Source organism: Mastomys coucha, unplaced genomic scaffold, assembly GCF_008632895.1.
Source record: "Mastomys coucha isolate ucsf_1 unplaced genomic scaffold, UCSF_Mcou_1 pScaffold20, whole genome shotgun sequence".
Classification (NCBI taxonomy): domain Eukaryota; kingdom Metazoa; phylum Chordata; class Mammalia; order Rodentia; family Muridae; genus Mastomys; species Mastomys coucha.
In genome coordinates this window covers 101379258-101404504 of record NW_022196903.1, presented here as the reverse complement: position 1 = coordinate 101404504, position 25247 = coordinate 101379258, and the positions used below count along the sequence as shown (strand labels likewise).

The 25247-nt window shown below is 43.7% G+C and overlaps 1 protein-coding gene across 1 annotated transcript in view; it reads left to right on the top strand.

The window, feature by feature from the left end:
* Positions 1 to 25247, top strand: part of Sumf1 (sulfatase modifying factor 1) — an 82341-nt gene that overhangs the window by 30084 nt on the left and 27010 nt on the right. Inside the window, exons 4-7 of the mRNA XM_031382801.1 lie at positions 936 to 1018; positions 2824 to 2946; positions 3723 to 3837; positions 13106 to 13219. Coding sequence (XP_031238661.1) covers positions 936 to 1018; positions 2824 to 2946; positions 3723 to 3837; positions 13106 to 13219 — 435 coding nt within the window. The remainder of the gene's footprint in view (positions 1 to 935; positions 1019 to 2823; positions 2947 to 3722; positions 3838 to 13105; positions 13220 to 25247) is intronic.

The following is a 25247-nucleotide window of genomic DNA, read 5'->3' as shown; positions in this document are numbered from 1 at the left end:
CCTTGGGACTGCTTGTTATCGGGCCATGCCCAGTGAGGCTGGTTCCTTTTCCCTACTGCTTGCTCAGTCATTACCCTAAGTTGCTAAGGGTAGAGCTTTAAGTCCTTTATGTTAGAATTCTTCACCGTAATGGATGTTGCTGACTATCTGCAAAAGAGCAAGCAGTCCTGGAGAAGGTTGTACCGTGAACAGCGGAGCCACCATTCAAAACTACTTTTGATGGGCATCAGAGCTTTAGGTGCTAACCAGTCAGTGGCACCCTCACCCTCCTCACCTCCTCACCCTCATTACTCTGGTGAGCACGATTAACAGACCCCCTCGCCCCCAAGGTGGCTACGGTTCTAGTAATAGTTTCCTGAGTATTTCACAGTCTTGCCTGATTTGGCTCCCTACTTTCTGAGTTAGTTGAGGGTGGATGGAGATCCTGTTTCACAGAGGAAGTCTGTCAGACATCATGAATGTTGAGCTGCAGATTGAACGATGATCTTTTAAACACAGTTTCTTGTTTTTCTTCTGAGTTCCACTTGATCTCTGGTCACTTTGGATAAGCTTCAGCATCATGTTTAGTGCGAAGATGAACCTGTTTCCCCATCTCTTAAGATGGAGACATACCTCACTTCCTATCTTCCACTTGTCACGGATTATAGAGGACTAATGGTCAGGACAGCCTTGGAAAATGCCTGTAGCTATGTAGCACTTAAATAGACTTCTATGAGTTAAGTAGGTTTTTTTTTTTTTTTTTTGGTGTTGTTTAAATATGTGGTCACATGTAAGTCTGCGGTCCTAATACTCTCTGTAAAGGCATATATTTTAGAACCCAAATAGACCTCATGACCCTATGTGAGATTTTTATTTATTATTTGGCTGTGTGTATGAGTCCGGTGTATTTCTGGCGTCAAAGTAGCTGACAGAAGCCTATTTTTGGTTGCTTTGAGGTTGCAGCTGCTCCATGGTGGTTACCTGTCAAGGGCGCTAATTGGAGACACCCCGAGGGCCCGGACTCCACTATTCTGCACAGGTGAGTCTGGTCATGCCCAGTTGATATGGTTCGTTCCCATGAACATGTCTGTGCTCTTGCAGAACTCAGCAGCTATCTTCCTATGTAAAATGAATGGCAAGTATAATCGGGCACACTTGGGAAGGCAAGGAGATGATGGGCAATAATGTACATGAAGTCCTAGTCCCAGTGTCTGCTCACAGAAGGCTTTGAATACATGGACTCCACCTTGTTTCATTTGGCTTGTCAGAGTTCCTCCTCCCAGGTTTCCTTGCTTTGGACAGGCTATCGCAAATGTCATGACACGTTTACTCATAACAGTCTATGTGTGAATGAGTCTTTATGTGGAAGATGACTGTCTCTCTTATGGATAAGTACTTGTGTCCTGCCAGGTGGCCTTGGGTGTAGTATCCATGTGCTTTTTTAGTCCTGAACTGACATACTTAGAAGCCACAATCTGACTAAAACAAAAAAACAAAACAAAACAAAAACCAGAGCGGCAGCAGGTCTCCAGGGTGGCAAGGAGGTAATTATCTTAAGCAAAAATAGAGATGCACATTAAACCCTGGGGATGAAGGGGGATTTCAGTTATGACTCGGCTTCCAACAGCCAGAGAGCTGCTCATCTAACCCCATTCTTCAGATGGGGCTTTCGGCCTTTGTTTTTAACCACATTCAAGGTTATTTATTCCCCTTAAATTCAGGGAGCAGGGAGGATATATATGAACTTCAGCTCTAGAGATACAGCCCCTTGATAGATACAAAACTTTTCAAGGTCTGAACTGGCTTCCTTTGTGCTAGAAATAGATAGTGAGATAGAAAGTTGTAGGATCTTTGAGGACCTTGGGTGAACTGGGTCTCTAGCTCCCAGTTTTACCTTCTTTTCCAGATTCGAAGTTGATTGTCAAGCTAGTAGAAGGAAAACCCAAAGGAGACTGCATTTTCAGTTTGTGGTGCTAAGACTTGAAACCATGGCCATTTGTTGTATGACTGGGCTGCACCCCAAAACTGGAATATACTTTTAAATTTATGCACTAGACTCGGACCTACTCAGGAATCTTTGTTGAGCAAATTAATGAATGTCTTGTAGGAATTCAGAGATGCATGAGGAGTTAGGTAGGCCAGTCTAGGTCACCAAAAAGTGAGTGGTAATTTCAGCTCCAGTGACTCCCTCCATCCTCTCAGGAAAGGCTGCTGTGGGACCTGCTGGAGTGAGGCAGATGGTACTAGATGACCCTTAGTAGGATAGCAGAAACATGCAAAGTTAAAAGCTAGGAGTCTGGAAACAGGCAGAGGTAAGAGTTTGGCATGTAGAATGTCTTTTAGGGACTCACAGATGTGTTAGGGAATGGATGCCAAAACTACAATGTAGGCCCAACAAAGTTCTGGCCTACTTTGCTTGAAGCTCTGAGGAACGTAAGGACTATACGCTAAGCCTCCGTGGGCCTTACGTCTCTGCTGTGGTAGTCACTGGAGGCTCTAAGGTGCCCCTAACCATTCTGCAAAATGCTAAAGGAGCCAGAAACGTCTGCTGATGACCCTCAGCAGCTGAGCCGATTGGGGCAGAGCTTCACTGTGCCTGCCATCCCCACGGAATCTTTGCATCCAAGGCTGCAAAGAGAAGAGACACTTGAGTGTAGAGAAGCTATGGGGAACCTATTTGGCGAACCTAAGACTTCAGAACTCCCCACTGGAGAGGACAGGTATTGTCACAGCTAGGCTTTGAACTCATGACCAGGTGGTGGGTGACTGTGGTCACTTTCTGAATCTACCTCCTGCTTTCAGTTCAGACCATTGTCTCTTTTAACTGCGCTTGCTCCTCTCTAGGTCAAATCATCCGGTTCTCCATGTCTCTTGGAATGACGCTGTTGCCTACTGCACATGGGCGGGGAAGAGGTTGCCCACTGAGGCAGAGTGGGAATACAGCTGTAGAGGAGGCCTGCAGAACAGGTACTCATGCCAGAAGGCTTTGCCTTGTTCACAGTGTGTTGACATCCTCTTCCACCCTCCTTCCTCTGCCCCCTCCTTCCCTATTCTCTTTAGCTTTCTGGAACTTGCTGTGGTCAGGAAGTTGAGTAATAACAGATGGCTTTTCTTCTTCCTCGTGAGGTGCTTTGGTGACACTAGTGTGTGAGTCATGAACTCACACACAGTTCCTAAAGCCAGGTATGGGGCCAAATGGACTCTAGTCCCAGAGTGAGCTCTGGCTGCGCACCGGCTCCTGTGTATCCCTCCTCAGAGCAGCTTGGCTGGCTGCCCTGCTTTTAGCATTTTCTTATTTTAGCTATCTTCTGAAGCCATGGTATTCTCTGCTGCTACAGCCATAAGACAGAAAACTCATGTTTGGGTCACATCTTCTAGGAAAAGTTCCTTAAAATAGACAGGGTTTAAAAAAAAAATGTGATGTGCCGTGCCGGCTCATGCTACCATATAAGTCCAGAATGATGCCTCGTTTCTCAGATTTCTAGAAGACTTCTTTCAGTCATATCATTTATTTCAGGCCTTCTCAGTGGTGAGGACAGACTGAAGTTTTGTACATTTGACATGAGTTGTTAAAAGGAAATTTCTAAAAGTCCTGATTAAAAGTTCTATTTACGAGTGTATCTTTTAAAGAAGCAGTTCACCCGGGACAAATATGCATTGTTTTTTCTCTCCTACTGCATCCTTTCTCTTGGCTGCAGTGCAGAAGCCTGTGCACCATGCTGATGCCATGTCTCTCCTTACAGGCTTTTCCCCTGGGGCAACAAACTGCAGCCCAAAGGACAGCATTATGCCAACATTTGGCAGGGCAAGTTTCCTGTGACCAACACTGGCGAAGATGGCTTCCAAGGAACTGCACCCGTGAGTAAGCAGGCTTCTAGAGAAGGGCTGTGTCCCTGGGAGCTGAGGCGCTGGTACTGGCTGAAAGATCCAAGTCTGCCATACATGCCTGTGACACCAGCATCTAGAGGCTGAGGCAGGAGGATCAGAGCTTCAGGTTGTCTACATAGTGAGCTCTAGGCTAGCTTGAGTTACAGGGAACCTTATCTTAAGAACACAAAACCCGAGCCAGAGAAATTCATCTGTGGGGAGAGGTACTTGTAAGCAAGTATGCTGACCCAAGTTACCACCTAGAACTCTTACAGTGGGAGGAGAGAGCAGAATCTCATAAGTTGTCTCCTGGTTTCCACACACACTGTGGTGTGAGCATGCCCAAATATATTGTGTGTGTGTGCATGTGGGTGAAAAGCAACATTTGCTCTCTGACTGACACTGTACTTCATACATTATGCACCCTCAAGAGCGGCAAATGCTGGAAATCATCAGATGTCTCCTTTAGGGTGCATTTTTTTTTACAACTATATAATGCACACTACAAGAGCTTTAGAAAAAGACTCCCAGGATAGAGGAGAAAGCTAAGCTGACTTGGAATTCTACTTCCCAGGTTAATCTCTATTAGCACTTTGGTCCCTGACCTTGCACTCATCCTAGGGGTTAATGGTGGTGGTGGCACCAGCATACTGCTCCATGCACAGATGTTCTCATTAGTAATGTCCATTGCATAGTGCTCCATCATCATGCACAGATCTTCTCACTAGTGATGTTCATTGCATACTGCTCTATCATTATGCACAGATCTTCTCACTAGTGATGTTCATTGCATACTGCTCCATCATCATGCACAGATCTTCTCATTAGTAATGTCCATTTAACTCTTTAAGATGGGAGTCACAGCGATGTAAACTCTTGTTCCAGATTACATACCTGGGAAAGTGACGACAGCTGATTCAAATCCCAGCTTGGCTTGTTTCCAAATCCCGTGATCCTAACTACCCTTTTTACTAGCATCTGTATCTCTGGTATATGTGTAGCATATATACTTTATATATTCCTTTTAAATCATATTGGATAGAGTATTTTAAAGATGTTATTTTTAGTTATTTGTGTAAGGGTATGTGCAGGCATCCAGAGAAGCCTCTCTGGATGAAAAAGTTGAGAAAGTTGGGTCCCCTAGAACTTGAGTTGTTACATACAGTTAGTTTTAAGCCGCCCAACTTTGGTGTTGGAAAATGAAATTGGGTCCTCTGGAAGAGCAGTGCATGTGTTCACTACTGAGCCATCCATCTCTCTGGCCTTTGGATGGAAGACTTGAAATCCCACTGCTTCCCCTTTACTGCAAGGAGCATTTTATCTGTGACTCATAGATTATGATCACATTGCCTTTCACTGACTGGGTAACCTGTCATATAAATAAGTCCTAATTTGCCTCTGATTGTTGTAGATTTGGATTATTTTTTACTTAAATAATGCTGCAGTGGACATCTTATATATTCACTGAGCATCTCATTTTTAAAAAGACAGATTCCCAGCAGCAATCAATGGCTAAAGGTTAGAAAACATCTCTCCATTCTCCTCTTCACTTCCTCTTCCACCAGGAGTCAACCCAATGTCTTACCTATGGCTAAGCATGTGTTCTCCCACTGAGATACGCTCCCACCCTAGAAAACTTCTCTTGGCTAACTTTGTTCAGTAGCACCCAAGGTATGTTTTCTTTTATTGATGAGGAAGAGTTCTTCTCTCAGCTTTTACCAACAGTAGAGTAATGAAGCCATGTTTAAAAATCATCTCAGTTAATTTGTGCTACTATAACAAAATCCCATAGACTTGGTAACTGATAAACAGGAGCATGTCTCACAGATCTGGAAACTAGACAGTCCAAGATGGGAAGCCTTAGTAAGATTGGCATTTGTGTATCCTTTTGAAGGGACTAAGAAGTGCTGTATTCTCCTAGGGCCAGAGCCAGAAGAGTAATAGCACACCCCTTTCAACCTTGCCCCTGTCTATAAAAGAACTCATGGTATCAATCATTCCTTAGTCACCTCCCATAGGCCACTTTCTTTGTCCTGTTGAATTGAGGACTAAGTGTCAGCATGAGTTCCAAAGGGATACCATTCTTCAGACCAGAAAAAACATTTTATTTTCTTTTAAGACAATGAGGAAAGAAGTTTTATGATATAGAAATAGCCCATAACTGCCTGGGTTTGTTAGAAAGAAAGTGATCTCTCTCTCTCTCTCTCTCTCTCTCTCTCTCTGTCTTTCTCTCCCTCCCTCTCTTCCTCCCTCCCTCCTTCCCCCTTCCTCCTCCTTCTTCTTAAAATTTGCATTTTTTCCTCGAGAAAATCTTCTTGCAGAGTGTATTTATACATTTGACACAGATATGTCATTTGGAATGTGACCAAATGGTTAGAAAATTTCAGCTTGAAAATTAAATAAATGAGAGTAAAAGACCAAGAAATTCTGGGGAAAAAAAAAGAGTGAAGCGGCACCTGATCTAAGAGAAACTGAAAATCTGTTTGAGCCGCTGTTGGCATTGTAGCATTTGGAGCAGAATTTAGTTAAAAACAAGTTGCTTGGGAATACTTAGTCCTCCACAGCACATGATGCATTCGTGTTTGTATCCAATTCCATGTATGTGAGTTACATATATGTTAAGCCAACACAAACTGATGGGTGATGATGCATTATTCAGTAAGGCAGAAAAGGCAAACCAAGCCATCTGGTAGCTGATTCCTCCTAAGTTTCCTTCAGGATAGTGAGTGGCTCTTTTTCCAGACACAGTTTTGTTTGTAAAACATTTTTTTTTTTTTCTTGGTTTTTCGAGACAGGGTTTCTCTGTGTAGCCTGTCCTAGAACTCACTCTGTAGACCAGGCTGGCCTCAAACTCAGAAATCTGCCTGCCTCTGCCTCCCAAGTGCTGGGATTAAAGGCATGCACCACCACTGCCCGGCTTGTAAAACATTTGAAGGCAATGATTTCTACTTTTCTTCATGCTTTAAATGGATAACAAACCAAGCCTTTTGGTAGGAGCAGGGCATGGAGTGAGGACTTCTAGGGGTCCTCCTGGCCAGCAGAAGTGGTGCTGGAGTAAAGTATCAGTGGTGGTGCCTGATGTGAGTGTGAGTGAAACCCCTGGGCTGGTCAGATGCTCAGTACGTAAAGATACTTGCCAGCTAGCACCATGATCTAAGGTAAGTTTGATCCCTGAGATCTAAGGATCTTAGAAGAAGGTAGGCTTTCATTAACTGCCCTCTGACTCGTATACACACATTGTGCTACATGAGTGGGTACACACACACCTACTCTCTTTTTTTTCTCTCTTTCAAAAAAATGTAATTAAAAAGATGTTAGTTGTTACAGAGAGCAGGGCAGTAGCTTCACCTCTATCTGCAGGTAGCACTGAAATGGATAGCACTGCTTGTCAAACTCATTTCCAACCTTCTCTGGATGAGAACCATGAAGGAGCCTGACAGGAAGTGGACCCTGGCAGGAGGGGTCTTCCTCAAAGCATGTGGTGCCACCTGCAGCAGCTGTAGTAAACCCTGAATCCAAAGCATTGCTCAGGTGGAGTAGACCTTAGTTGTTATAGTAACAGCATTCACATGAGAGCTGTGAAGGCCAAAGTACAGAAGTGCCCACGTGCTCAGCTGTTGAACAGTATCGTTTTGTCCTTAGAGATGGGCAGGCTCCATCCCAGAGGCACAGGTGACAGCTACTGTTGTCTGTTGTTTGAAGAAGTCTGTGGTAGCTATAATGAAGCAGATCAATAATGTAAGCCCCAGTCAATTTTAGTAAGAGGCTATGTACGATAAAGCTGCTTTGGACACTTAAAGACAGTTAACCATTTGGAGGGAGGGAGGGAGAGAAAGACAGAAGGAGAGAGAGAGAAAGAGAGAGAGAGAGAAAGAGAGAGAGAGAGAGAGAGAGAGAGAGAGAGAGAGAGAGAGAGACAGAGGTCACTTTCTTTCTAACAAACCCAGGCAGTTATGGGCTATTTCTATATCATAAAACTTCTTTCCTCATTGTCTTAAAAGAAAATAAAATGTTTTCTCTGGTCTGAAGAATGGTATCCCTTTGGAACTCATGCTGACACTTAGTCCTCAATTCAACAGGACAAAGAAAGTGGCCTATGGGAGGTGACTAAGGAATGATTACCACCATAGTGCATCTAATTAATTGAACTGAAAGAAGGAGGAGGAAGAGGAAGAGGGGGAGGAAGAGGAGGACGAAGAAGAAATAAGAGTCATTCCTGGGTACCTTTGTAAATAACATAAAGCTCAGAGGGCCTGCCATACATATATACATACACACACTCTCTCACACACACACACACACAGACACACACACACACAGATACACACAGACAGAGTTAGAGACAAAGAGACAGAGAGAGATCAATATGAGACATGCACTCTCTGCAGATGTTTATTTTATTACCTTTACTGTGGTTCTGGGGATTGAACGTAGGACCATCCTAGCACTAAGCTACATAAACCCCTGCTCTGCCCTCCCATTGTTTGGCATTAGTGTTTGACAGAGAGGTCTGCAGGTATCTGCAGAACTTAACCTAAAGACATTGCCCTCCAGTTACCAAGATAAAATTGTTACAGTTACCAGCAGCTTTGAAGGAACCCATTCTGAAACTCGACTTAATTAAGGATGAGGAAGGCTTCAGATGGGTCACATCTGTGTTAGGTGTCTTTAAGTTGAGATGATGCATACAAAAATGGCCTTGGATTGACCCAAACTATCCTTTATATTGTCTTAGTTAGGGTTTCCATTGCTGTGATGAGACACTGTGACCAAGGTAGCTCTTATAAAGAACAAAATTTAATTGTAGCTGGCTTACAGTTTCATTACAGTTTCTTTCAGACCATTATTGTCATGGTGGGAAGTGTGGCAACATCCAGGCAGACGTGGTACTAAGTAGCGAAGAATTCTACATCTTGATCCAGAGGCAGCAAGGAGGAGACTATGTTCTGCACTGGGTGAAGCCTGTCTATAGGAGACCTCAGTGTCCACCTAAAATAAACAGTGACATATTTCCTTCAACATCATCACACCTCCTCCAATAAGGCCATACTTCTTAATAGTGCCATTCCCTATGGCCAAGCATTCAAACATGAATCTGTGAGGGCCGTACGTATACAAACCACCACAGTTGTCACCATGCCCTTGGAAGTTGAGGACAGGAATCTAACTTACTGGGTCGTTTTAATTTTTTTTTAACTTTCATTATGTGCAAATTTATTTATTTTTTATTAGATATTTTCTTTATTTACATTTCAAATGTTCTCCCCTTTCCTGGTTTCCCCTCTGGAAAAAAAAAAAAAACCCACTTGGGTGAGATGGCTCAGTGGGTAAGAGCACAGACAGCTCTTCCGAAGGTCCTGAGTTTGGATCCCAGCAACCACATGGTGGCTCACAACCACCCATAATGAGATCTGACGCCCTCTTCTGGTGCATCTGAAGACAGCTACAGTGAATTACTCCGGAGCGAGCGGGGGTGGGGGGTTTGGGGGGGTGAGGTGGGGGTGCGGCAGAAGTCCTGAGTTCAATTTCCAGCAGCCACACACATGATGGCTCACGGTCATCTGTACAGCTACAGTGTACTCATACACATAAAATAAATAAAATAGATCTTTAAAAAAAAAAAAAGCCGGTTGTGGTGGTGCACGCCGGTAGGATTTGGTGAAGGATGCAGAGACAGGAGGATCACGAGTTCAAGGCCAGCCTGGGCTACACATTTTGAGCCAGGCGTGGTGGCGCACGCCTTTAGTCCCAGCACTTGAGAGACAGAGGCAGGCGGATTTCTGAGTTCGAGGCCAGCCTGGTGTACAGAGTGAGCTCCAGGACAGCCAGGGCTATATAGAGAAACCCTGTCTCAAAAAAACCAAAAAACCCTATTCCCTTCCCCCTCCCCCTGCTCACCAACCCACCCTCTCCCACTTCTTGGCCCTGGCATTCACCTACACTGGGGTATAGAACTTTGACAGGACCAAGGGCCTCTCTTCCCATTGATGACCGACTAGGCCATCCTCCACTACATATGCAGCTGGAGCCATGAGTCCCACCATGTATGCTCTTTGGTTGGTGGTTTAGTCCCTGGGAACTCTAGGGGTACTGGTTAGTTCATATTGTTGTTCCTCCTATGGGGCTGCAAACCCCTTCAGCTCCTTGGGTCCTTTCTCTAGCTCCTTCATTGGGAACCCTGTGCTCAGTCCAATGTATGGCTATGAGCCTCCATTTCTTTATTAGTCGGGCACTGGCAGAGCCTCTCAGGAGATAGCTGTATCAGGCTCCTGTCAGCCAGGACTTGCTGGCATCCACAATAGTGTCTGAGTTTGGTGATTATATATGGGATAGAGCCCCAGGTGGGGCAGTCTCTGGATTGTCCTTCCTTCAGTCTCTGTTCCACACTTTGTCTCTGAAACTCTTTCCATGGGTATTTTGTTCCCCCTTCTAAGAAGGATTGAAGTATCTACACTTTGGTCTTCCTTCTTCTTGAGTTTCTTGTGGTTTCAGGATTGTATCTTGGGTATTCCGAGCTTCTGGGGTAATATCCACTTATTAGTGAATGCATACCATGTGTGTTCTTTTGTGATTGGGTTACCTCACTCAGGATGATATTCTCCAGAACTATCCATTTGCCTAAGAATTTCATAAATTTATTGTTTTTAATAGCTAAGTAGTACTCCATTGTGTAAATGTACCACATTTTCTGTATCCATTCCTCTGTTGAGAGAGATTTGTGCTGTTTCCAGCATCTGGCTATTATAAATAAGGCTGCTATGAACATAGTGGAGCATGCATTTGTATTACATGTTGGAGCATCTTCTGGGTATATGCCCACGAAGTGGTATAGCTGGGTCCTCAGGTAGTACTATTTTCTGAGGAACTGCCAAACTGATTTCCAGAGTGTTGTACCAGCTTGCAATCCATTGCTGGTGGGATTGCAAGCTGGTACAACCACTCTGTTTTCATTTTTAAGACAGGGTCAGGCTAGCACCAAACACCTCGAGACTCAGTGTTGCTCACTGTGAGCCTAGGAAGCTGGATGGCTAGTTTGCTATTTCACCATTACACCATCACTAGTTCATTTTGGTTTTAATGCTTAGCTGCTCATGTGCCTGAAAATTAGCATTTCAAGAAGGATTTGTCTTGTCCACTGAGGTTCCTGAGCTTTGGTTAGTTAGTGTGATTCATATGACCTTGAACAGTGAAAATTTCTTTTCCCATACGACATGCTCACATATAGTAAGCTAGTAACTAAGAGGCTGGTAACTTCCGGATTTTACTTCAGATATTCTCTTATGTAAAGTGGGAGGGCAGACCTTTGATCGGCACTGTTTCTTCCCTGTTGAGGACTAAGAGCACCTAGGAAGGTTAGCACAGATTCTTGAGAGCACCTCTGTGTGTACCTTCTAGAAGCCTGGAGATGGATCCCTTCCTCTCGAATGTGGTTTAGTTTCTTATTCCCCCTGCCTCGCAGTGTCTTCCACTCTCGCCCTGCAGCCTACTCATCTGTTCCCTTTCTCGGTCCTTCCAGCTTAGGCCAGGGGGCTCTGTTTTATAGCTTATGCTGTGGCCTCCCCTCCTTCTCGTCTCATATTTGGATTGCAGATCCTATTTCAGGGCATGCATAGATCCTCCCACTGGAGTTTGTCCCTTGGAATTTGTGTGGCCTTTCCTTTCATCATACTTTCTCTGCCCCATTCTGCTTTGTAGAGCTGTATTGAAAGAGGAGAGTGAGTGTGAGTGTCTGATGTGGCCCCAGCTGGCCTCACACTCACCATGTAGCCCGGGAGAGTCTTGATCCTCCTGCCTCTGCCTCCCATATGGTGGGATTGCCTGTGTGCCTGTCATGCCTAGCTCTTTAGAGCTGAATTGTAGTTTGAGGCATTCTCCCTTTGCTTCCTTCATTAAACTCTTTAAGAACTCCCTTGCCACAGGGCCCCTCCCTGCCCATACTGGCCGCACATGGCATTTCTGAATGAGCCAAGGCTGTTTCCATAGTGAACGCTCATTATGGAATCAGCGTGGTGGGGGTTTTGACTTCCCAGCTCATCTCCATGAACTGCTTTTCAGTGTGGCTTCCTCACTTGGATTAAAATGCACTGAATTACCAACCAGCAGATGCTTCCGTATTCATGGGTAGATGTAAAACCATATGAAGCCACTTAGACATGAATGTTAGTTTATTCATTCTTACAGTCTTCTTCAGTATGAAAAAGTATGAATTATGAAAAGAGAAAAAAATATCTCTGAAGATAACGAACTTTTACATTACAAACATTTTTTAAAAAAATGACTATTGAAAAGAAGGCTAAAAGAATTTTTCCCCAAAGATTTTTTTGTTTTGTTTTTATACTTGTGACTTTGTCTTTTTATGATATCCGCCTCTCCCCTGCCTGTTGTGGGGACCTCACCTTGAACCTCACCTCACATGCTCCTCCACTGAGCTGAACCCCCAATCCTGATTGGGAAAATCTGTAAGTCATGAAACTGGCCAGTGACCTGAGTTTACTATTGCTCAGTGTGTGTTTCCTCCTCTTGCCCTGTGTCTTACATAAACTACGCCTTGCTTCCATGCCTGTGGGTGTTATCCAGTACTGTCTGACCTGCCTTTGAATTGTGCCTTGATTCCTTGGTAGATGTATAATTTACTGCAGACTGCTGTATTCCAGAGACCTGCTGTTAGAAACACATGGGTTAATGAGCTGACATTTTCCTTATTTAATGATAGTGACTGAAGATCAAAGTGAAAGTGGTCAGCTAGATGGAGCTTGTGGAGAAGGCAGAGTTAATGTGGAATCTATGGTGCTGAAAGATACTATTTGCCTGGAAAAGTTGCTTGTTAGTGACAAGACTTTGATACTAGGAGGACATTTCTGTTAATGATTTTGAAGGCCTAAATAATGTTTGTATACCCCCACATACTCATATACACATGCACACATAAGTATTCTCACATGCACCCTCTCTCCCATAGTAGTAAAGCCTTGGTACTTAATTTGGTGTTAGTTACTATTATTTGTATTAAAAATAACTTCACCAGTTCCCAGCCATTTAATAAACTCCTCTTAGGCTTATAAACTCCCTCTGGATGCTTAAAGTAAAACAAAACAGAGGGGGCTGAGATTTTTATATTTAGTTTTCAGACTGGTTTTTGGTAGGTGGTTATGTAAATTGGTATTCATATTCTGAAATAAATTGGTCTTGGTTCATTCATGTACCAGGGAGATTCTTAAAGCACGGTGAATAATTGGTCAATGTTGTTCTTTATTTTTAGGTTGATGCCTTTCCTCCCAATGGCTATGGCTTATACAACATAGTGGGGAACGCATGGGAGTGGACCTCAGACTGGTGGACTGTTCACCATTCTGTTGAGGAAGTGCTCAACCCAGTGAGTATCTTGTAGAATAGGCTTGTATCTTGATGGGGTGACACTTGTCCTCTAAACAGACAACTGCAAGGATTTCATGCATTAGTCTTGACATTAACCTCACATTTCCCTAAAGGAATACCATGTGCATGTCTCTTGTTTCAGCTTTAGAGCCCTTTATAAAAAAAATGTCTTATTTTATGTGTCACTGGATTGTGATAATGGTAACTATTTTGGGCCATTTACCTATGCTTCATCTCATAAATTTGAGCAAAGTGTGGTATGTAAATGGCTGCAAAATTCACTAATGTTTTAATATTAACTGTTAAGATACATTAGATGGTATTTTTCATGAAACTCCTTGCCTGGGTTGTGCTGGGTTCAGATTTTGATTCAGCAGTATAATTTGGAGAAAAGGAGAGTGGGTAGGTACCTGCTGAGTGAGGAACGTGAGCCACTTAGTGGTTGTTCTCATGAGCCTGTTCATATGACAGAGAATGGAACTGTTCTTTGGAAAAGAAGACTGCCTTGTGTCTCTGAGTTTTACTTCCCCCGTCTTTTTTTTTTTTTTAATTTATTTATTTATTTGCATCCCAAATCCTGTCCCCCCTCTCAGGCCCCCTCACAGAGACTCTTCCCTATCCTCCCTCCCCTTCGCCTCTGAGAGGGTGGGGCTCCCCCTGGGTGTCCCCCACCTTGGTGCATCAAGTCTCTATCACTGAAACCAGACAAGGCAGCCCTGTGGGGAATGGATACCACAGTCAGGCTACAGCTTTAGAGAAAGCCTCTGCTCCAGTTGTTGGAGGGCCCACATGGAGACTGAGTTTCATGTCTGTTAAGTGTGTGTGTGTGTGTGGGGGGGGTGTTCCAGCCAGGGTGTGTTCTTTGGTTGGTGGCTCAGTGTCTGAGAGCTCCCAGAAGTCCAGGTTAGTTGACTCTGCTGGTCCTCCTGTGGGGCTCCCATCGCCTTCACTGACAATTTCCTTACCTCTAAAACCATGCTCTCCGGTACCATAAAAATTTTGATACAAGCATGCGTTTGGATAGTGCCTCCTTTACAAAGAACATCTTTGAATACTTGTTGTCTTTGAATATGTTGGGGATGGGTATTCATCAAGCCGACTGAAGAACAATATTCAAACCAGCCCCACTCATAGTGCTCTATGCTTAACCTTTTGCAGTGCACAGAAGACACTGATGAAGAACATTAATTCTTTAGTTGCTTCTCATTCAAAGGTTAGCCAGTTTAGAGTTATTGAAAAACCTGATAGACTCCGTGCCTCAGGCCATTTTCAGACTGTTCAGATAAGTTTCTGTTTGATATGCTTAATTTGTTTTCACAGAAAAATATGTGGGCCGTTCATGAATAATCCAAAGATACATATCTACCTTTTGGGGAGTGCAGATGAAAAAGACGAATTCTTTAGAAACTCTACCTGCCCCCTTTTTCCCCTTATGTCAGGATTGGTGGCTGTAGTGGTCAAACAACCCGTGTCTTCAAGTGAGAATGAGATTGTGCAGACTTGGGGAGTCTGTGCTTGGAGCAGCCCCTCTCCCCACTGGCAAGCCATGCCTTGGCGTTTGCCGTCAGAGGCAGAAATAGATTAAAGCATCTGCATGCTTGGAAGGGGCTGTGCAAGGCTCCAGAATCTTGGCAAGTTGTGAATGTAGCTATCTGAGCATCTGGTGTGGAGCTCAGGGCTCATTAGCTTTCCCTCCTGTAACGGCCTGACTTTCTCCTAAGGATTTGTAGAAGATTTCACATTTTTCCTTTCAGCTATTGCAGGCTGTTTCCTGATGTCCCTCTCGTTCTGTGAAATTGTCCTACTTGTTCTAGTCTTTGTCACATGGCCTCATTTGCTTTCTGACTTGATGGGGTTGTAGTTCAACCATTTTGAGAACTCTATCCCAAATTATTGATGCCATCAATAGCTCTCTTTATGCAGCAGACATGGTATCATCAGTGCCTGTCAGTCTCCAGGTGAACTCCTTGCCTTCTCTCTACCAAGATGCCTTGCATCTTGAATGGTCTTTGTGCAGACCAAAGCTAATACTGCTACTTTTCCACTCAGATTCATGCATACATTCCCTCTCTCTCTCTTTCCCTCCTTCCTTCCCTCCCTCCCTCCCCCCTCTCTCCTTCCCTCTCTCTCTCCTCCCCCTCTTCATTCCTTCCTCCCTCCGTCTCCCTCTATCCTTCTTCCTCGCCCTCCCCCCTCTTGAGATATAGTCTTATTGCATAGTCTAGTCTGGCTTAGAGCTCACTATATAGCCCGGTCTGGCCCAGTATACCTGGTTCTGAATGGCTTCTTACTATTTGCAAAATGAAGAAATAAATATGACTCTGAAAGCCGAAAAAATGGTTTAGCCTTTTCTGATCTCTTCTTCAGATACAACTTTCAGTTCCTTTTAAAACTTTTAACTATGAAAAGTTACAGAAGTGCAGAGAAATACAGAAAGAAATATAATAACTGGAACCTATGTAGCTGCTTTTCTCTCTTTCTAATCAAAGGAAGAGGATGAAAGAGGTGTCATCAGGATTTGACCCTTCAGCTGCTCAGGTTAGTGGTTAGTGATATTTTACTGTGGCTCTCAGTCATTTAAAATATTTTTTTTTACTCTTATTTTATGTGTACAAATACTTTACCTGCATGTATGTATGTGCACCAAGTGTGTGTGTTGTGTGCATGGCACTCTAAAGAGGGCGTCAGATCCCCTGGAACTGGAGTTAGAGACTGTTGGCAGTTGTGTGAGCGCTGGGACTCAAGTGCCTGGCCTCTGGAAGAGGGGAAGGCATACCTGATGTCTCTCAGCCCCACAGTTGGAGGTTCACAGTGTGCACACATGCTGAGAAACATCTGCCTATCATGTTTATCTTCTTGTCTTGTTCTTGTTGTTCGGCCGTGTCTTGTTTTCATATGTACATAGTTATTTCTGGCTGAATACCAGACATCCTTTGTGGGAGATGGAAGTGAGATTTTGAGTTCTAGCTGGCACAGTCTTTCTCTAGAGTCCTTACCTTTGTCTTTGTGTCATATCAGCATAACCAGTTAGGAACGGAAGTGTATGCAGCTGAGCTTTAGTCCCTCTCAAGCCCGTTTCCAGTTCCCCTTGGTTCTTCAAGGTACCAGCTGAGAGGCTAGCGGATTCACCATGGAGACTCCTTGGAGGTCTCTGAACTCCAAATTTTGTTTTTTCAGGCCGTGAGTGGGTTGGAAGGTGTTCAGCATCTGCTGCCATTTGAATCGATAGATCCCTAGGGAATTCTTCTTTCTGGGATTTGGGCTCTGCAATTCTTGCAGCTGTAGAGGCTCACCAGGCTTGACCGATTCCTATTTTTCTGTGAGGGCCTAACTTGTTTGCCTTTCTTCCCTAATGGCTTGTGTATCATTAGTGCTTGGCACAGAACTTGCAGTATAACCATTAATTCCACAGTAATGCCAGTTCCAGAGACTTAGACCTGGAAGACTCAAGGTACTGTCCAAATTCCAGCTGCATCCAAAAGCAAAGTTAGAAACAGACATCTTCATTGGGAGTTTTGACTCCAAGTGCCTGGAGCTATATAAGATATATCTATCTATATCTATCTATCTATCTATCTATCTATCTATCTATCTATCTATCTATCTATCTATCTATCATCTATCTATCTATATTTATCTATCTATCTTATATATGGAGATAAATGTAAACATTTTATCTCAGAACCTGACCTCTATAGTGCCCTGAGCTCATGCTAGCCCCAGGACTAGCTTATAGCAAATAGTTTTAAAAACTGCTTTGGAGAGCTGGGGAAATGTCAGTTTTCCTTATACACAGGTTATTCAGGAATTATCTTTTTCTTACTTAGCGGCTTCTAGAGAGCAAAAGTTAATCATTAGTTTTTATTTTATTGAGCTGTCATCTATGTAGAAACAGCCTGGCATATATTGTACACAAAGTTCTAAGAGAAAATGAGATGTTTGGCCATGTGCCATGAAGATCAGTTCAGTTCACTTTTTTTCTTGTCCATCTGTCCATCTGTCAGTCCACAGAGCACCCATACAGACAACCCAAGGTGTGGGTATTTGCTGTATTGTATCTTAACCACATAAAATATCCAAGTTAAAAAATTTATTTGTATTTTTTCTTTCTCATTTTCTTACATCTGGACCTCATGTTATCTGTGACAATATGTTGTGCATTCAAAATGTAGAGCTATAAAAAGGTAAGAGATTATTTAATGTTCTGATTTCCTACGCTTGCTCAGTCACCCTGGCTACCAGGTACCATACTGCCATGCTGCTGCTGCTGTGATAGGATAGTATGATTTATAGTATTATTCTGCTTCTAAAAGGAACACAGTTGTGTCTAAACAGGTGGCTTGTTTGCTTGTTTGTTCTGAGACATGGGACCGGATATCATTCTGTAGCCCAGACTGGCCTTAAACTGAAATCCTCTAGCCTCTGCTGCGATTTTAGGAGTGTACATCACGTCGGGCTCAGACAGCTCTCTGTCCTCCTGCTGTACCCCCAGTGAGAGAGTTCTAGTCTTGGAAATATCCAGAGTGATTTGTATGTTTCTAACTCTACAGCAATGGAATGCCTATCAACTAGAGTGCACATGAGCCTCTTTACATTTGCGTTGGAAATACGTGTACACACCTGATGAGATTGCTGGGTGGTTAGGCATTTTAATGTGAGGAGACTCTTTCCATTCCTCCGTCTCAAAGTATTGTTTTCTTCTTGATGTGTTTTGCCTGTCTAGTTAGGATGCTACTTGCAAGATAATGAGGATGTTAGCCTGTGCAAGCAAAGGAGAGGAACATTATAATTGAGAATACTGCTTGCTTGCTCTTCTCACCCTCTTCACTTTGGTTGGTGCAGTCCTTGGGCATCCTCACCTACAAACCTTGCTCATGCTTCCATGCTGTCACAGTCCAGACCCCGTCTTCCTCTCCTGCCTGCCAAGGCTTAGCTAGACATCTGTCTGCTTTCTTTCAACATGGGTTTTGACCATAGGTCGTACTATATAGCTCTACACAGTTGGGAAGTGTGTGTCTTTTCCCTGGCCTGTTTTGATGTCTGAGGGAATTGATCAGGGAGGCTGTAAGCTCATCTTTACTGCCTTCTGTGACATGGAGCGTTCGTTCTTTGCTTGTTTCTATGGACTACTCTCTGAACCCTCCTCTCTGCACATGGCACACTAAGTAGATTGGAACACATAGCGGCCTTCTGGTCTGAGAACAGCGTGGATAGTCACTTACTGCACGTGTCCAGACACTTCTTCACCACTGCTTGGCTGTTCTTAGGGTTCAGACTGGCTTTACTTGGTAATCCTAAAGCTGTGCTTGATTTAGGTCCTAGATGCTATCTATGCTTGATTGTCTCTCCTCCACAAACCCTTCTGAGGCCTCCTACCACTCACTGCATGTAGAACAAAACCACATGCTGCTGACTGTCTGTTTGTCCCTCTCTGTCTGCATGATGCCTTCATAGGCATGCTCACTCACGAAGCATATACTTAGTGCCTAGTCTGTACTAGAAACAGGAGGTTGCTTTGGAATTTTTACCTGCTAGAAGACCTTTGTTCATGTGTCTTTTGTGAGGATATTCTGGGGTATGAGAGTTCAAAGTGGAAAAACTGTGGTTGTTTTCATGCTTAGTGAGTGTCAAGGGCAAAGCAAGGTGGTTGCACTGTTGGCTTCTCACAATTTTCAAAATGTAATTTTCTGAGTATGAAAGGACATATGGGAGGGAGAGTTCGGAGGGATGAAAAGGAAGATAGAAATGTTGTAATTAAATTATAATCTCAAAAATGAAATAAAAATATAATTTTTACTTTGTCCTAGTAGAATCTGGAAATCTTTCTGGAGGAAGTGCTTGTGGGTATCCACTGCTGTTTGTGATTCTGGGTAGAGCTTTTCATACAGCGCAAAAGAACTACTGAGGCACAGAAGTCAGTGTGGATGTCTGTAGTTCCAGTATCCGGCACCTTTGACTATATTTGCAAATGTGTTTGTCTTAGTCAGGGTTTCTATTCCTGCACAAACATCATGACCATGAAGCAAGCCGGGGAGGAAAGGGTTTATTTGGCTTACTTCCACATTGCTGTTATCACAAAGGAAGTCAGGACTGGAACTCAAGCAGGTCAGGAAACAGGAGCTGACACAGAGGCCATGGAGTGATGTTCCTTACTGGCTTGCTTCTCCTGGCTTGCTCAGCCTGCTCTCTTATAGAACCCAAGACCTCCAGCCCAGGGATGGCACCACCCACAAGGGGCAATTGAAAAAATGCCCCACAGCTGGATCTCATGGAGGCACTTCCCCAACTGAAACTCCCTTCTCTGTGATAACTCCAGCCTGTGTCAAGTTGACACACAAAACCAGCCAGTACAGTGTTATGGGGTTGGGTGGGCCTTCTTAAAGGGTGACCGCCAGTTCTAGTGCTGAGATGGCATCTTCATAATAAACAATTTCTCAGAAGCTCCTGTTGAAACCTCCTGAGCAGGGAGACACTAAGTAGTGTCCTCCCTGCCTTCTTTGTTAGGGAATTCAGCCATGTAGGATTCACTGATAGCCCTGAAAGCTGAAGAAACTCCTGGCCAGCAGGAAGTCTCCAACACCTGGGGCAGGAAGTTGCTTTATGGAACCTTCTGTTGAAGGTGCTGTGTCCAGCCAAACGCTCTGAGAGTGTAACTCTCTGCTTCTTATTCTGCTCTCTCCTGACCTGAAAGCTTTTCAAGTTCCTGAAGGCCCCCATAGCATTTACCTCTTAGTCTTCCCTTTTCTGGGTAAGTATCCCCCTTTCTTCTGTTATTCCTGGTATAAGTTACAATTCAGGGCAATTCAGTTACCTTCTTCTGAAACATCAGTAGGGAGAATGTCCAGAGCACATATCGAACAAAGCACACTGAATTGCTTGGAGCTTGAAGTATTTAAATTTTGTACCCTGGGAAATTTATGCATACATTTTGCACTATCTCAAGAGTAGAATCTAAGTGTGCATATGAAATGCTTCCATATCATACATAGCTTACCTAATAGCCTGAAGGTGATTTTAAATAATATTTTAAATAAGCTTGTATATGAAACAGCTTATACAGTTGAACCATCAGGCTTTCAGTATACTGATATTTGGAAAAAAAATTTTTTTTAAACCTAAGGGCAGCTTTGTGTCGAGGTGTTCAGCTTGTACAGCTTTCCTTTAATAGAGCTGGCTGTTTGTAAGTGAAGAAGACCCTGAACAGAGAGAGCTGAAGCGAGAGCTCTGGAGCACCAGAGTCAGCCCACGTTGCCACAGTTCTCACTGGGTTATGGAGCTGTCCCTGCTGTTGGGGTTGACACAGGGATCCAACAGACAGGCCTTGCTGGCAAGAAGGTTCTTTGGAGGAAAGTCTTGGATGCTAAGCAAATCAAGGTCCACTGTGACAAGATTTCCTGTGTATGTGTTGGAGCCTGGATGAACTGTTTGTTCTTCACTGTGGGAGCTGTGAGGACACCTCTAGAAGAGGCCCTTCAGATGATGGTAGCCCATCACCCTGCTAGATCAGTGGGATCCAAAGAGAAGAATGGCAGGGCTGGGCCTTTTAAGGAAGTAAAGGTTTCCTACCACAGGCACAATGGTGCCTGGAGCCATTGTCTTCAGTTTACCCTCACCCTGAAACACAATACCTTAGCTCCCCCCCCCCCCATGGGTGAACATACTTGTTTCTTCTCTCTCTTCTTCTGGCTTTGTATCCCTACCCTCTTATGGGAGAACTAGAAATGAGCATAGATTTCTTTTGGTTAACCAGTTAGGGGCTTTAGAGAGTGACTTACAATTTATATTCCTTACTTCCATCTACTCAATCAAAGGGCTTTTATGAGCTCTGTCTTTCATAGTGTATGCTACTTGATAGGACTAGCAATGTTGAATGAAAAGAGCAGAGTTTGCCAGTGGGTTCTTTGTTGTTCTCAGTAATGCACTTTGTGTTGTACTCAGTAGCAACTGTGGTTAAGTAATGGAATAGCGAGGTCAGAAGCTGTGTCTCCATTTGCAGTGTTTAAAATGCTACAAGGGCAGAGGTGAGTCATCTCATCCTTGATGAGCTTACTAGTCCTCCATCTGTTGTCCTGGTTGGTTTTGTCAGCTTGACAAAAAGCTAGAATTTCCTGAAAAGAGAAACTCCAGTTGAGAAAGGCGTCTATCAGATTGGCCTTAGGCCAATTGATGGAATGGAAATCTTTTTAATTGATGATTGAAGTGGAAGGGCCCAGCTCACTGGGGCTGGTACCACCCTGGGCAGGGAGTCCTGGGTGTATAAGAAAGCAGACTGAGTGAGCCATGGGGACAGCCAGTGAGCAGCATTCCTCTGCTTCAGGTCTTCCCTTGAGTTTGTGCCCTGACTTAGGGATGATGTCTATGACCTGAGAGTAAGTAAAACCAGCCCTTCCTTCCTCAGGTTGCTTTTGGTCACAGTGTTTCATCACAGCAGTGGAAACCCTGACTAAGCCATCTGTAAATTGCATTAAGGATGTAGCCCGTCATTCTCAGGGAACAGGCAAAGTGGGCAACTATTGCTTTTGGTTGGGAGAGTAGAGAGCCATTGCACATGGTACAGCTGCTAGTCTAGCAGTTGGCAAGATAACTTGTAAATGATTTAAATGGAGGTCTGCATACAGGTATCACTGGGTGATGTAATAGCTTTGGGGCGAGAGGATGAAATCCTTTGATTCTGCTTCCTGCTCTGTAAAAGAAAATGAACAAAAATTTCAATATTGTGTTCTTGTATTAAAAAGGAAGACTAGTGCGCTGAGCCCTGTGCCTGCAGCATGGTCAGCACTCAGCAAATGAGAGCTAATTAGTATTTCTAAGTACTCCTGAATGGGAATGTTTTCTTTTTGTCAGTTCTTCTCAGAAACACCTTTTATTTAATAGGCCAGATCATGTTCTTTACCTGTGTTTGTTGAGCAGCAATACTGGGCACTTGGTCTGAGCTGGTGGTAAACATCAGCATTGCAGGTCTTGGCCCACAGATGCTGAATCCTGACTGTGGACCTTACCATTCACATAGCACTGGGTGCATTTTTTCCCCACTGGTGCCTAGACCTAGACCTAGCCTAGAAGTTAGACCCCAAACCCAGATATGTAGTTTACTTTTGAAGGTGTTTGATGCCTTCTTTGTCCCTTTCTGAACCTAAATAGGTTTCTAAGGACCAGCAGAGATAATCAGAGCCTCTGACTTATGGCCCCCTTAGTTGTATCTATAACTCCGACAGGGAGCATTGAATTATGGGTGGAATTTGGGCTTAGATCTTGGGTCATTTATTTGAGGCTCCTTTGTCTTATGTTGGTATGGATGGAGAGTGGGGTCATAGCTTAGCACTGTACTGAGGGCCAGATTTTCTCCACCAGACTTGTCAGGAGGTCAAGGATGGGCCACCTGACCATCTCTTCATATGTGAGACTTTAGTGGGTGGATGGGTTTTCTCAATAATTCAGTCAGTCACTCACCATGCCACTTTACTCCGTGGCATACACTCTGAAATCGAATATATGGATTTTTTAATAGTATGTCTTTTTAAATTCTTTGTCAGTTTTATACATGTAAATAATGTACCTTGACCATGTTCATTTCAAACTCCCCTCTCCTGTCCCCCTGGGAACCCCTAATCCTCATCCCATTACATGAGCACTCCCACCAGTAACTCAGTGAGTTCCGTTAGTGTTCCTGTTGGAATGTTAAAAGGTCTTGTTGACTTGGTCCTATATAGGCAACGTCTGTCTACAGTGAGTCCGTGAGTATGTCACATCCAGAATGCTGCATCTCACAGCTGTCTTCCCATCCTCTGGCTCTTATTTTCTTCTGTCCTTTGTTTGCTCATGTTTCTTGAGCCTTTGGTGTGGGAGGCAGAGGCTGCTGGGATAGATGTCTCATTTACGATTGAGCCCTAAATAGTCACGTATTCTCAACACTTTGTCAAACTTCATTTTTTGTTCTACATTTTGTAGGTGGAACTCTGTTTTATTATTCTCAAGTCAACAGACTTTAGCATATGTTAGATTCTGATCTAAATTTTTTTTTTTTATAATTTCTTATATATGATCAGCTCATACTTGTGGGCATTTTTCTTTGAGTACTGATCAAACAGAAGTGGAATCATTGCTGAAAGCAGCCATCTCTTTCAGCTAGAAGCAGGCCCCCATGTGAGCTTATAGGTTTGTGTTCATTCTTTTTTGGGTTTTGTTTGTTAGTTTGAGATAGATTTGTTTGCAGTCCAGGCTGGCCTCTGTATAAAACTGATGACATAATTGCTCCATGGAATGGTTTAAGGGGAGGTTTTTAATTGTAGATATGAGAGGGAGAGAGAGGGAGAAAGGGAGAGAGGGAGAGGGAGAGAGAAAGAGAGAGAGAGAGAAAGAGAGAGAGAGAGAGGCAGAGAGAGAGAGAGAGAGAGAGAGAGAGAGAGAGAGAGAGAGAGAGAGAGAGAGAGAGAGAGAGAGAGGGAGAGAGGCTTCTGGAAGAGTCCAAAGCAGAAAGCCAAGATACAGACTAAACATGACCATGAGATCTGGCCTGGGCTATGAGAGAGGGGAGAACAGCAGGGAGTGGAGAAAACAGAGTGGAAGAGCAGGAGGGAGGGAGAAAGGGGGAGGAGGGAAGAAGAGAAAAGAGAAAGGGAGGGAGAAAGAGAGAGATAGAGCTAGAAAGAAAGATTGACAGACAGAATGAATAGCAGGGTTATAAGGAGAATGAGTAGCTATGGGGAGGGAGTTTAAGGTAGGGGAGGAGGTGAGAAGGGCTAGATGCTAGCCTGGATGTTAAAATGTGCTACAGGTTCTTATACTGAGGGAGCCTGGAAGCCAGCATCTGCTTTAATTTCTTAATAGGCACCATAGATAGCCATTTGTCCCTTCTGCCAGTGATAAGGGAAATGAGTCCATTTGATAGAGGGAACCGACTTCACAAGTTCCTGAGGAATGCTGGCTTTTATAGAACCACCAGAAATCCTCCTAATATCCACGTTGAACCCATTTCTGGATATTTGGAATATCTTTTGGAGTCTGGAATTGGAACTTCATTTGGATCTAACAGCTTCTATACCTCTATGTGGCTAAAGATGATGAACTCGGTTTTGGTTTGCTGGATATGTGTTGCCAAAGATGTAATGCAAGAATTGGGTAAGAAGTATACTACTGAGCTATACATGTACCCAGTCCCGTATTTGGGTTAAATGAAATCATGTAAAGTTGTGTAGTACTTTTATTGAGAGTGAAAGTGAAAGTCAAAGTGGCTGTGCATTGTTTTGATATAGGTTTCTTTTCCATGAATTAGAGTGCTTTATTAAGCACATGTGTATAAGTGCTCTATCACTATGTATCTATATCCATCTATCTATCCACCCACCCACCCATCCATCCATCCATCCATCCATCCATTATCCATCTGTCATCCATCCATCCATCCATCCACTCGTCTACCTGTCTATCATCCATCTACTCACCCACCCACCCATCTACCCATCCATCCATCCATCCACCCATCCATCCATCCATTCATCTGTTATCTGTCTGTGTGACTGTCTGTTGATCTCTTTCTCTCCTTCATTCCCTCCCCAACCTCTTTCTTTCTCCACACACACATACACATAGACAGATGCACATACACACGAACGCACACACATCATATCCTTAAAATCTTTCTAACAATGTGAAAGAAGGTCTGTGTTCTCGGAACCATTTTTCTTTTTCTTTCTTTCTTTTTTTTTTTTTGATTTTATTTATTTATTATATGTAAGTACACTATAGCTGTCTTCAGACACACCAGAAGAGGGCATCAGATCTCATTACGGGTGGTTATGAGCCACCATGTGGTTGCTGGGATTTGAACTCATGGCCTTCCGAAGAGCAGTCAGTGCTCTTCCCCGCTGAGCCATCTCACTAGCCCCAGCCATTTTTCATGATAATACATGGAATGGAGAGACGTCCTAACTTCACCTGGCTTTTGAGCCTCATTTGTAGTCAGGACTCAGTTCCAGCCTTTTCTTTTTTTCTTTTTTTTCTTTTTTTGGTTTTTTCGAGACAGGGTT